At 39.1% G+C, this 10,983-nt stretch overlaps 1 protein-coding gene across 2 annotated transcripts; it reads right to left on the reverse strand.

Moving 5' to 3' along the window:
- Window positions 1-131: 131 nt before the first annotated feature.
- LOC148855082 (uncharacterized) lies at window positions 132-8,691 on the reverse strand. Of its 2 annotated transcripts, none has more exons than XR_016113234.1 (3): window positions 8,391-8,691; window positions 5,108-8,293; window positions 132-531 (listed from the first exon to the last, which is right to left on the reverse strand). XR_016113234.1 is itself a non-coding variant. In XM_088986052.1 (3 exons), exon 3 carries the CDS (start codon window positions 6,684-6,686, stop codon window positions 5,319-5,321), a length of 1,368 nt encoding a protein of 455 aa, XP_088842178.1. In that variant the 5' UTR covers window positions 6,687-8,060; window positions 8,146-8,293; window positions 8,391-8,691; the 3' UTR covers window positions 4,674-5,318. The 2 variants fall into 2 exon arrangements, 1 of the variants encoding a protein (XP_088842178.1); XM_088986052.1 differs by lacking the exon at window positions 132-531 and having other exon boundaries at window positions 4,674-8,060; window positions 8,146-8,293.
- Window positions 8,692-10,983: the final 2,292 nt, after the last annotated feature.

Genomic DNA, 10,983 nt, shown 5'->3' on the forward strand with positions numbered 1-10,983 from the left:
GATATGGTAATTAAGGATATCACTACTCTTAAAGTGCATCTACGGAACCTCTAGTCTAGATATGAAAATAATAGGAGCAATAATACAACTTAAATGAACAAGTTAACTATAAAGATGGAGATGTGCAAACTGCTTGGTCAAGCCTTCATAAAAATCCTTAGATAACTAAACATCTCTCCAAATTATAAAATAAAAAAGTCATTCTCGCCACAAAACAACCATAAACAAGTACTTGAAAAATACATAAAGAATAAAAAACAAAAATAACTACAATGATTCAAGGGGACATTTGAACCTACAGAAAAATCAGCCCTAGATGCAATAATAGAGGAGCAAACTCTTTTCATTTGTAGTCAAGCAGTGGAGCTTAGCAGTCCCTACTCTATCGTTCTTCTCAAGCCTTGCTCTGTGTCTACTCTTCATGATGTCTACACAAAACCTGTTCTGTTCTCCATGCTTTTTCTCTCATTTCTCTGTGCCTTAGGCCCTGTTTGGCAATGTTCCCACCTGGTCTTGTTCTTTTAAAAATTCCTGTTCCAGAACAAGAATTTTATTTCTTGTTCTTCAGGAGTAACAGATACGTTTGGCAAATTGTTCTTAGAGAACGAATTTTTGTTCTACAGGAACAGAAATAGCATTTGGATAATGAAACTATTTCTTAACATCAGTTTTGCAAATCCACTCACATTAAGCCTAAAATTAACCATAAAAAACACGTGTCATTGTCATAGCGATGTCTTCATATTGTCACCACCTAATCCTTGATCAGTTGAGGATCAAAACAAAACACACAAGCAATAAAACAAAAGCCCAACATGCCATGATGCAACAACACCCGCAAGCAGTAATGGCAATCTTCATGATATTTAACATATAACAAAAGACATAACAAAACACAATGATGGGATTATAGAAGAAACCCCACCCATTCGGCATAACATATAGCCATCGATGGGATTAGAGAAGAAACCACACGCATTTGACACAACATATAACAAATGCAAACAAAATAATACAAGAAAAACGATTTCAGATCGCATCGGTTAGAGATTGTTTATAACTCATCTTTGTGGTGGGAGCAAAATCACACGTTCTTTGGGTGTTGTTTCCACGCAAGAACACCATTTTTTTTGTTCTTGTACAAAATGTGTTTCTACTCCGTGAGAACACCGGGAACGCATAAAACGTTCTCACGGAACATTGCGAAACAGGGCCTTGGAAAGCAAGCCCAAATCAAATGTTTGAAACAATAGGCTATGACTAGTTTTTAATGGTAAATGACATATGAAAGGGGAATCAATCCATTCAAAAAAATAGACTGGCTCCCCAAACTATACAGCAAAAACATACAATCCATCTCAGCTTGGCCTACACCAAAGACTCAAAAACTGAACCTGAAAGAACTCAACTCCCAAATAGAACGGAGAAAGAAGAAACTGCCCAGTAAATTAGGGAAAAGGAACATAAGGTGGGAAGAAAGAAGAAAAACATTATATTTCTATGCATTAGAAGATAATACTACTAATAAGTGCAAACCATGGTGTTATAGAGAACTAAGACAATGGAACCTTACGAAAAAAGTGGAAGATGATGGTCTGTTAATAATGTAATATTATCTCTCACCAAGGGAGATACGGATCTCTATGTTCTTGTTACCACCGGTGATGCCGACATTGATGGAGAAGTGAAGCATAAACAAACCTGATCTTCTATTAGTATCCTTAGTGACACCTTTGATGAGATTCTCAACGTGGTTGATGGCTGTTCAAATTGCTACATTGGTCTTCCTTGAACCAAATAGGCATCAATCTTGAGCTTCTTCTTCCCCGACTCATCCAAGCTAAGTTGTTTGAAGTTCCTAGAGAGCTTTCCTCGGGTTCCAAGACTAAAGATGGTCTTCACATTTGGAACAAGAGAGAAAACCGAAAAGGGCTTTTTAGCACAGGAAGAGAAAGTGTTGTAATACCGACAAACTTTTATGTTTCGTGTTTTTGATGCAATCAATGGTTGAAAAGAAACCAGAATGATTACCAACTATTGTAGCGAATTTTAGTATTAATGTAGAGTCGATCGCTGGAAGCACCGTAAAAGAGTGTCCTATTATACAAACCACTACTACAAAAGTCACCGCTAAATGCCAACTCTGTTGTAATGAGGTGCCGTTATGTGGTCATTGTGTAAATGGATAATGATCTAAACAAACAACATAATACTGATCAATCATGAGGTGCCGTTATGTGGTCTTTCTTCCTTTCTTTCTTTCTTTCTTTTTTTGATCGGCAAAAGGTAAATTATTTTATTAGATTTAATTAAGCAATAGTTAACACAGTTTGATGACAGGGATGTCATCCCCAAAATCTCTCAAAACTGCAGTAACAAAGAGCTCCAAATGGAATAAAAGGTTCCCAAAAGCCCAAAGTACAGTAGGTTACAGGTTGCCCAAAACAAAGTTTGTCAACTCCTTGCTTTGCCAGAACATCTGCCAACCCATTTGCAGTCCTTATCCAGCCAAAAGTAGAATTGAATTTCTTTGCAAGGGTGTCAATTTCCCTAAAAGAATGTATGCATTTCCAAGGAGCCAATCTGAAATTCTTGGACCAGGAAATTACAATATGAAATTCCCTTGCTCTGAGATGTACTGCAAGCCTCAATCCATGTGAGAGAGCCATAACTTCAACCCGGGCTGAATCTCCAAAACTGATTGGTCCTGAAAACGGGGCCAACACCACTCCATTGTGGTTTCTAAAAAACACCTCCTATTCTTACCCTGCCTAGATTACCCAGATTCTAAACCATTTTTACACTCTCTACAGGTCTAATTGTTTGTGCCACTATGGTCCAGGATTTTATTATGTCATCTGTTGAGAATTCTCAAAAAAAGGTCCATAGTTTTTACCCAATGTGCAGTTTTTACTGTTATGGCTTCAATCAATTTCTCCTTTGATTTACTCTTCTCATTAAAGATTCTTCAATTTCTTTCTTCCCAAACAGTCCAAACCAACGTTGTTCTTGCTGTCCTCCACATAACTCTTCCTCTCTTCTTCTGTTTCCTTAATTGGAGTTGAATAAGCCTACCACATCCTCTGGGGGTCTCGTCTACAACCAAAGAGAGAACAGACATATTTCCATATACATGATACAAAGGGGCAGGTGATAGTAAATGGGGGAGGGTCTCACCAATTTCCTTGCAAAGGACATACATGTGAAGAGAGGCACTTATTTGGCCTTCTTTTCTGTAGCACGTCACAACTCACAAGTGTTAATCTTCCCAAGGATACACCACTTTCTTTCTTTCTTTCTTTTTTTGTGAGAAAAAAGGTGAAGTATTGTATTAAATTGAACAAAACATGTGTAACAACTTGTTCAACAAGATACTGCACAGGGACCACAAGTTCATTATCTTCCCTTCTCTTGGGTGTGGGGGGGTGGGGTGGGGGTATAGGAGGCATGGAGAACATCCATACGTCACACATTCATAAAAAAAATCATAAATTAATTCCAAACCAATATTCTGAAGATTAGAAATGAAAGTAGAGTGCCCTTTTTGAGCTAGCCAATCCACTGACTGATTTCCTTCACACCATGTGTGGGAGTACAAAATGTGAAAGCTAAAAAAAATGATGATTAATGAATATATGTTAATATGTGATTTTAGATTCTCCCAATGATAAAAGAATTAATGAGCCTTAAACTTAGGATACCAAGGAATAAAATTAAATGAGTACACATAAGAGCAAAGGGATGCAAATCTTATTGCAACTAAGGCTTTAATTGTAACCTACTGTATAAAGCTTCAAAATAATGTAACAAGTAGATCACAATGTAGGAGACTATGATACTAGAGAAATAAAAGTAATAAAGGAATTTTCAATAAGAAGATTTAGACTTGCCTTAGCCTATAGTTGCAGTTGCTCGCTGTAAACTTCAAAGGAACTAATAGATTCAAGATGCTACTTAGGTGATTCCCGCTTGCACCACTGAGGCTGTTTTTGTATTTGGCATTCTGCATATATGGTGGATAAATGGTGGGCCAGAAGAGCCCTGTAGTGAAGCTTGTGAGTAGATTGAAATAACCACTTACCCCTGTTCTCAGGTTGGAGAGAGAGAAGTGCAGTGGATGCTTTGTAGTCTTGAAGATGTGTTGGTTTCTGGATTTTTTTTTTCCAGATCAGTTAATGAAGTGTCATCCCTTTCAAAAGCTGATGTGATTTGAGGCTCTTGTGTGGAGGACCCAAAAAGAGAGACAGTGGAGGAGAGAGGGAGAGAGATTTTGATGAACAATATATATTGATTGACTTTTAAAATATAGAAGTTCATAATCTTAATGCTCTTAGCTTTCTAATCACTGAAAAGGGTCCAATGCTGGTCCCAGCTATTTGTGATCTTCAGAGAATTAGTAGACTGGATACAGACCTAAGTTATGGCATTTTTTTGCACAAAGTTGCAACTCTCAGACTCAAATCATGTCCTTATGTTTGCGAGCCCAAGAATTTACATTACAGCAAGCAATGGCCCCTTTATCTTTATAACCACTCTAAATTTTAAATGCTGGAAAATGTAAATTTAACTTGACATACATGAATGTTTGAGCATATACATCTGAAGCAAGTAGCTCAATGGAAGCATCATCTAAAAGCTTGGAGCATATAAAACAAGGAAAGATCAGAACTAAGGGCAAAAAACTGAGTAAGATGTTTCCACTGATCAATGATATACAAATATACTGGACAAAGTTTGAAGTGTGATGAACTTTCAAAACTCAGAAAAGTCAAGTCTCCATTCTAACTTTATAAATTGCAGGAGGGCACATCCTAATTAAACTACTTGTGCTGTAGGTTAATGAATAATGTACAAAGTATGTCATTGGAGAAATGAATTCAACATGATCATCACCAATTGTCTTTGCTGTTCTTATCATTCAAATATGAAAGGGAAGACAGAAGTCATTTTACTGTTCCACAAATCAATGAGCAAGTCCATCAATGAAAAGAATAATCAATTATAAAATTAAAAAAGAAATAAGAAATTAATTTGTTGATACAAATTTTAAGTCTATAGTCTGATTATAACTCTATCAAAAGGATAATAATCATACAGAAATATGTACCTCCACTCTAGCTGTTGTTGGCTTTGGCTTTGGGAGGCCGGCCTTGACCTGGACGCTTCACATTCAGAACTTGTGCCTGGCTTGGGCTTGGAGGCTTATCTTGAACTGGATACTTCATCTCAATAACTAGTTTGGATGGTTTGGGCTTGGGAGGCCTACCTCGACGCTTTGGCCGCTGATGCTGTTTCTCCTCTTCTAGTGAGGGACTTGGCTAGTCAAGCTCCTGTGAAGGAAGTTCTTTCTCTAGGAGCATTAAACCATTTTCACCAGTGACAACTTGTGACTGCAGTGTCTCAGATCTAACTTCTACCTCTTGTTGCTGTAGTTTCTGCTGTTCAGACACTGGTGCCTCTGGCTTGGGCTTTGGGGACCTACCTTGGCCTGGATACTTCACCATGAGAACTGGTCTAGTGTACTTGGGCTTGGGGGGCCTACCTCGGCGTTTTGGTTGTTGATGCTGCTGCTCCTGCTTCAATGAGGTATGCTGCTCTTGCTGCTCCTGCTCCAGTGGAAACATCTGTTTTTCTTCAACCACAGAAGGCATCTTCTTGATCTCACTATCAGTAGATACAGAAGTACTAGGTAGGACCATCAACCCATTATCAGCAGTAGTATCGGCACATGGTTGCATTGCCTTAGTTCCCCCATCTTTTTCTTGTAGCTGTTTTTGTCTATAAAACTGTTTTTTGGTAGATATACACTTACCAGGCAGGACCATCAACCCATAATCAACAGTAGCAGCATATAATTGCATTGCAGCATTTCCCCCACTGTTTTCTTGTAGGTTTTTTCGTCTATAAACTTTCTTAGGATACCTACCTTGTTGCCTCAGTGGCTGATTCTGTGAGGGCTCCTCCTCCACTATGGTTACAGGTGGCCCATTAGGCCGGTTCATCAACTCATTATCATCATGGCAATCTTCCTTTAGACATTTATGTCCATAGAATTTCTTTGGATACCTACCTTGTTGCCTCAGTGGCTGATTCTGTGAGGGCTCTTTGTCCCTTATTACAGTTGTAGGTGGCCCAGTAGGTTGGTCCATCAGCCCATTATCAGCATCATAGCACTCTGCTTGCTGTCCCTGTAGATGTTCTTGGTGCTCAATATCTCGTATCCTCCATGACTGTTGATGGTCTGAGGTTTCCTGCTCTTCAATTAGAGCCATAGGTTGGCTACCGGGTTGGTCCATCAATAAACAGTCATTGTCCCTAAGATGTGGTTTCACTTGTTGCTCCTGCTCCTGCAAAGTGAGTTCCTTTTCAATCAGAGAGGGCACCTCCTTGATCATAGATGTAATAGACTTGCTACCTAGAACCATCCAATCATGATCATCAGCAGTAAATTCACATGGTTCAATTTCCTTGTTTCCCACTTCCAGTTGTAGATACTGCAGTTTTGGCTCCTCTTCCATTACACTCAGAGATGGCCCACTTAGTGGATCCATCAATCCATGATCATCAACAAGATTATGCTTTGATTGCTGCTGCTCTTGCTCCAGTAAAGGGGTCTCCACATCAACCACAGACAGTTGCTCCTCCATAAAAGCCATACCATAATCATCATCAGTAACAGAAAACATTACAATTTCACTATTTTCCTCGTGTTTGTTTGTAATTGATATTGCTGTCGGCACATTGCTTTCTTATGATCCCTACCTCGTCCTCTTGGCACTGCTTTCTTATAACACCTACCTCGTCCTCTTGGCTTTTGCTGCTGCTGTGAGGGCCCTTTCTCTTCCATTACAGCAATAGAAGCCCTACTCAGTGATGCCACCAAGTCATGATTATCATTGTCCCCAGAGCATGATGGCATCAACTTAATATCGCCTGGTTCTGGTGTTTCTTCTCCTTGCCCCTTCTCCCGTGAAGAGGGCCCTTTCTCTTCAATCACAGAGCTGGACTTACTACATAGGATCATCAGCCCATGATCATCAGTAGTAACATCACATGATTCAACTGCTTTATTTTTCTCTGCTTTTTGTTGTAGTAGTTGTTGCTGTTGTCTAGGCAATTGTTTCCTAGGAGGCCTACCTCGTTTCCTCTGCTGCTGCTGTGAAGGAACCTTCTGTTCTATTAAAGCTGTTTGAGGCCAAATAGACCAGTTCATCAACCCACCATTACCATTGACATTACGCTCTGGTGTCTGCTCCTGCAAAATGAGTTCCTCTTCTTCAATCACAGGTCTCTTCTCCTCCACCAAGGCCCTATTACAATTGTTGGATAAGACAGTCAACCCATGATCATCCGGGGCAACAGGACATGATCGCATTGACTCAGTTCCCTCGACAAAACTCATACCATGATCATTATGATTAAGCTTTGGTTGCTGCAGCTGCTCCTGCACCTGTGAGGGTGGCTCCTCGATCATAACCATAACATCAGCATCAACAGTGGCACGTGATTCCATTTCCCCTTTTCCTTCTTGTTGTTGCTGCAAGGGCTCCGAGCCATGCTCATCGACGATACCAGAGGATGAAGGAATCGGATTGATTTCCGCTTGTTCTTTTGGGGGAGTCTCTGTTTCAAGTCTACGTTTCTTAGCAGACCTTCCCCGTCGCGTCGTCCATTGTTGTTGTTGCTGCTGCTTGGAGGGCCATTCTTGCATCACATCTGTAGGTGGCTCGGACGGTGGATTCACTGGCCCTTCATCATCACCCTCCAAGCATAACGGCATTAATTCACTCCCCACTCGTTCTTGTTCTTGGGCTTGTCGTTCAGACCTCCTTCTCATGGAATGCCTTGTAGGCTGCTGCTTCTGTAAAGCCTCCTCCTCCATCACAACCGCAGCTTGCCTCCTTTGTCGGACCTTAGCGCCATTAACAACATCGCTAGAACATCTACTTCGACATCTGTGCTGCTTCGGATGCCGCATCTTCTGTTTACAATCATCTTCTTCGTCTCCTTCTGTTCCTTCCTTCTCCTCCTCGAAGTCTCAATAGTTGCAGTTAGTCTTCCTGCGTCGCTTTGGAGGGTGAGAGTTAGGGTTTTGACCTGGTTCGAAGAGGGAATAACGGAAACCAGAAGATTCAACGATCTCACCCGCCTTGGTGAGCCTGGCGAGATGGAAAGGCAGAATGTGGGAGTGAGCCCATGGAAGACCATTGTAGTTTGCTTCGATGTATTTCGAAATAGAAGCTTCACTGGAGCCACCCTCTTCGTTCAAGCTCCTGATAGCACTCTGTATCATCTGAAGACCACCCGGCCTCCAAAACATCAAAATTCAAGAAACCCATGAAAGAAAAAGGAACAAGGATCGAAAGAAACCGAAACAAGACTCCACCTACCTCAGCATAAGGGAGGTGAGTTGGGGTGCGCAAGATGACAGTGGATATAGAGCGAAGATGGTCTTCGATGAGCTTCTTTCTCTCTTCCGACAGGCACTTGTTCTTGCTAATGGCAATGGCGCGTGCAAACACTGCTTCCCTGAACCTTTCCATGGCTTTGTCCCAGTTTCTGAGCTGTTGCTTTCCTGTTGTCAAGAGGAGGGCTTGGCCGTGGCGGGTGGTGCTTCTGTTGGGATACGACTCTTCTGCGCTTCCCGTAAATTTCTAATTCAGCTCCAGATAAGGACCTTGGGTGTCGCAGGTTTTCTACTGGGCAATGAGTAGGACTCTGTTCAACAAAATAGTCAAATGAAATAAAAAATTGGGAAATTGTCAAAAAATTTTAAATTGTCTAAAATTCACCATGTCCCTAACTTTACGTCACAGTGTTAATATATTATTATTTTAACCTTAAAAAATGTAAAATGTATACAAAATAGATTAATGGATGTTAATATATTATTATTTTAATATTTAAACATGAAAAAAAGAAAAAGTTCAAAAAAATATTTTTAAATATAAAATACATAAAAATATAAAAATTATAGAAATTACAAACAAAATAAAAAAAATGATTTTCAAATTATAGAAACTATAAAAATTGAAAAACAAAATTAGAAAATAAAAAATGTAGAAAAAATACTAAAAATTATAGAAAAACAAAGAAGTTGTAAATAAATAACAAAAATACAGGAAAATGTATAGATTGTAGAAAATTTTAAAATGTAAAAAAATAAAAATTATAACAAAACATTGGAAATTATAACAAAAGACTAAAAATGCAAAAAAAAAAAACAAGAAAATTGAAAACTGAAAAGATCATTTCTTCTCTAACTCGCCATTCAAGGGTAATTTGGTCATGAAAGTTGTTATTTATGTTAATATCACACCTCTATTGAGAATCACTAAGGGTGCATTAACATAAGTGAGTTTTAGAAAATAAAAACTTATTGACAGATGAGTTTTAGACATTTTGAAAAGTTGTGATGAATTTAAAAGAAATATAAAAAATTAATAGGAATTTTAGACAATTTTCCTTTCATAGAAATATTCTCAAGAAGTACCCTTTAATTTAGGTTTATTGACAATTTAATACCCAAACTTTAAAATACAACAATTTAATACCCGAACTTTCAATTTGCAACAAATACATGGCATTAACATCGTTATAATGCCAAAAGACATAATTAGCCACACGCGGGTTCAACAATGTATTAACTGTTTTTTGAAATGACGAAAATGACCCCAGCTATAATCCTTTCTGTATAGGTGGGAACCACGGTTCACCCACTCTATTACCTGGTTCCGAAGAAACCAGTTCCACACGCCGGTAACGTCAAGTGGAATACGATGCCGGAAAAGTTGAAATTGACGAGTGACAAACCAGAGCGTCGTACGAAGATCTGCTCTGTGTATTGTGGAAGAAATCACATCTGTTAATGGTACCCCTTTTTCTAACTCGACCGTTGCCAAAGAAGACGACCCCTTGTTGCCGGTGCCGGAAGGGACGACCCTGGTTCAAGTCCCAGCAACAGAATACATTTTTTTTGTCCGACATCAAAATCATCTCAAGATGCTCAACGATAGAAACACCAATGACTAAATGCTGCAACCTGCAACAGCTCCACTTTAGGACCTTGTGCCATCCATAAATGGCTTCCAAATCATTTTCCTGCCAAATCTCCTCCGCCCTAAACCCTCCACCACCAATTCATATTAATTCCTCAATGAGCAGACCCATGCCTCACAAACTGCCTTCAATTGCACTTGGGATCAATCAGACATGGTAGTGAACGGTTTTAACTTACAAGTTACATCTTAATATCTTTGACCTGGGAGGTTACAAAAACTGTAAAGTATCTAGATCAATTTTGACAGACTGAATTTGAGCCTGCTGCTTCAAGGGTTGTCATTCTACATTCAGTAGAATAAAAGGTCAGTCGCATTAATAAAAGTTATAGATTATCCGTTATTCTGTTTGATTGAATCATTCCTTTGGCCGGTTACAATAAAAGCCAGAATTTAGATCTTGTGCAACAAAAGCATAGATAAAACAAGCTTATCATGAAATCAAAACACATGCTGAACTCTGAAAGTAATACCAAAGAAACCCTGCATTACAACATTTAATTTAACTTGTACAATGGAAAAAGCCCAGATGTTCTTCTCGTTTTGTTCCAGGGCTAAAAGTTAGCCGGTGAGCTTCTCTAGAAGCAAACCAGATATCTTCATTATTTGCCAACCAACCCAATTACAAGGCTTCTACATTCTAATTTATAACCAAAAAAAAAAAAAAAGATGAAGCTGGAGGTTTGAAGAAACAGATTACAAGTTAATAAACATAGTAGGTAGTCTGCCACAGTTAAACAAGTTGATTCTAAAATAGTCTATAAAAAGTCAATGGATTGTAATTTACAGGCAGCGATCGATTCCAAAAGCCATGTATGACCAATGACTTCAGCACCAATTTCACCAGCCAGATTTTCTGCTTCCCTGCGCCTTTTGTCGATAACAGAAAATTCGCTTAAGTTGCAAGTCTGTGGAGGATCAAGGC

The sequence above is a fragment of the Nelumbo lutea genome, chromosome 4, assembly GCF_056320005.1.
Source record: "Nelumbo lutea isolate HS-2025 chromosome 4, American lotus-T2T, whole genome shotgun sequence".
NCBI classification, from domain to species: Eukaryota; Viridiplantae; Streptophyta; class Magnoliopsida; order Proteales; family Nelumbonaceae; genus Nelumbo; species Nelumbo lutea.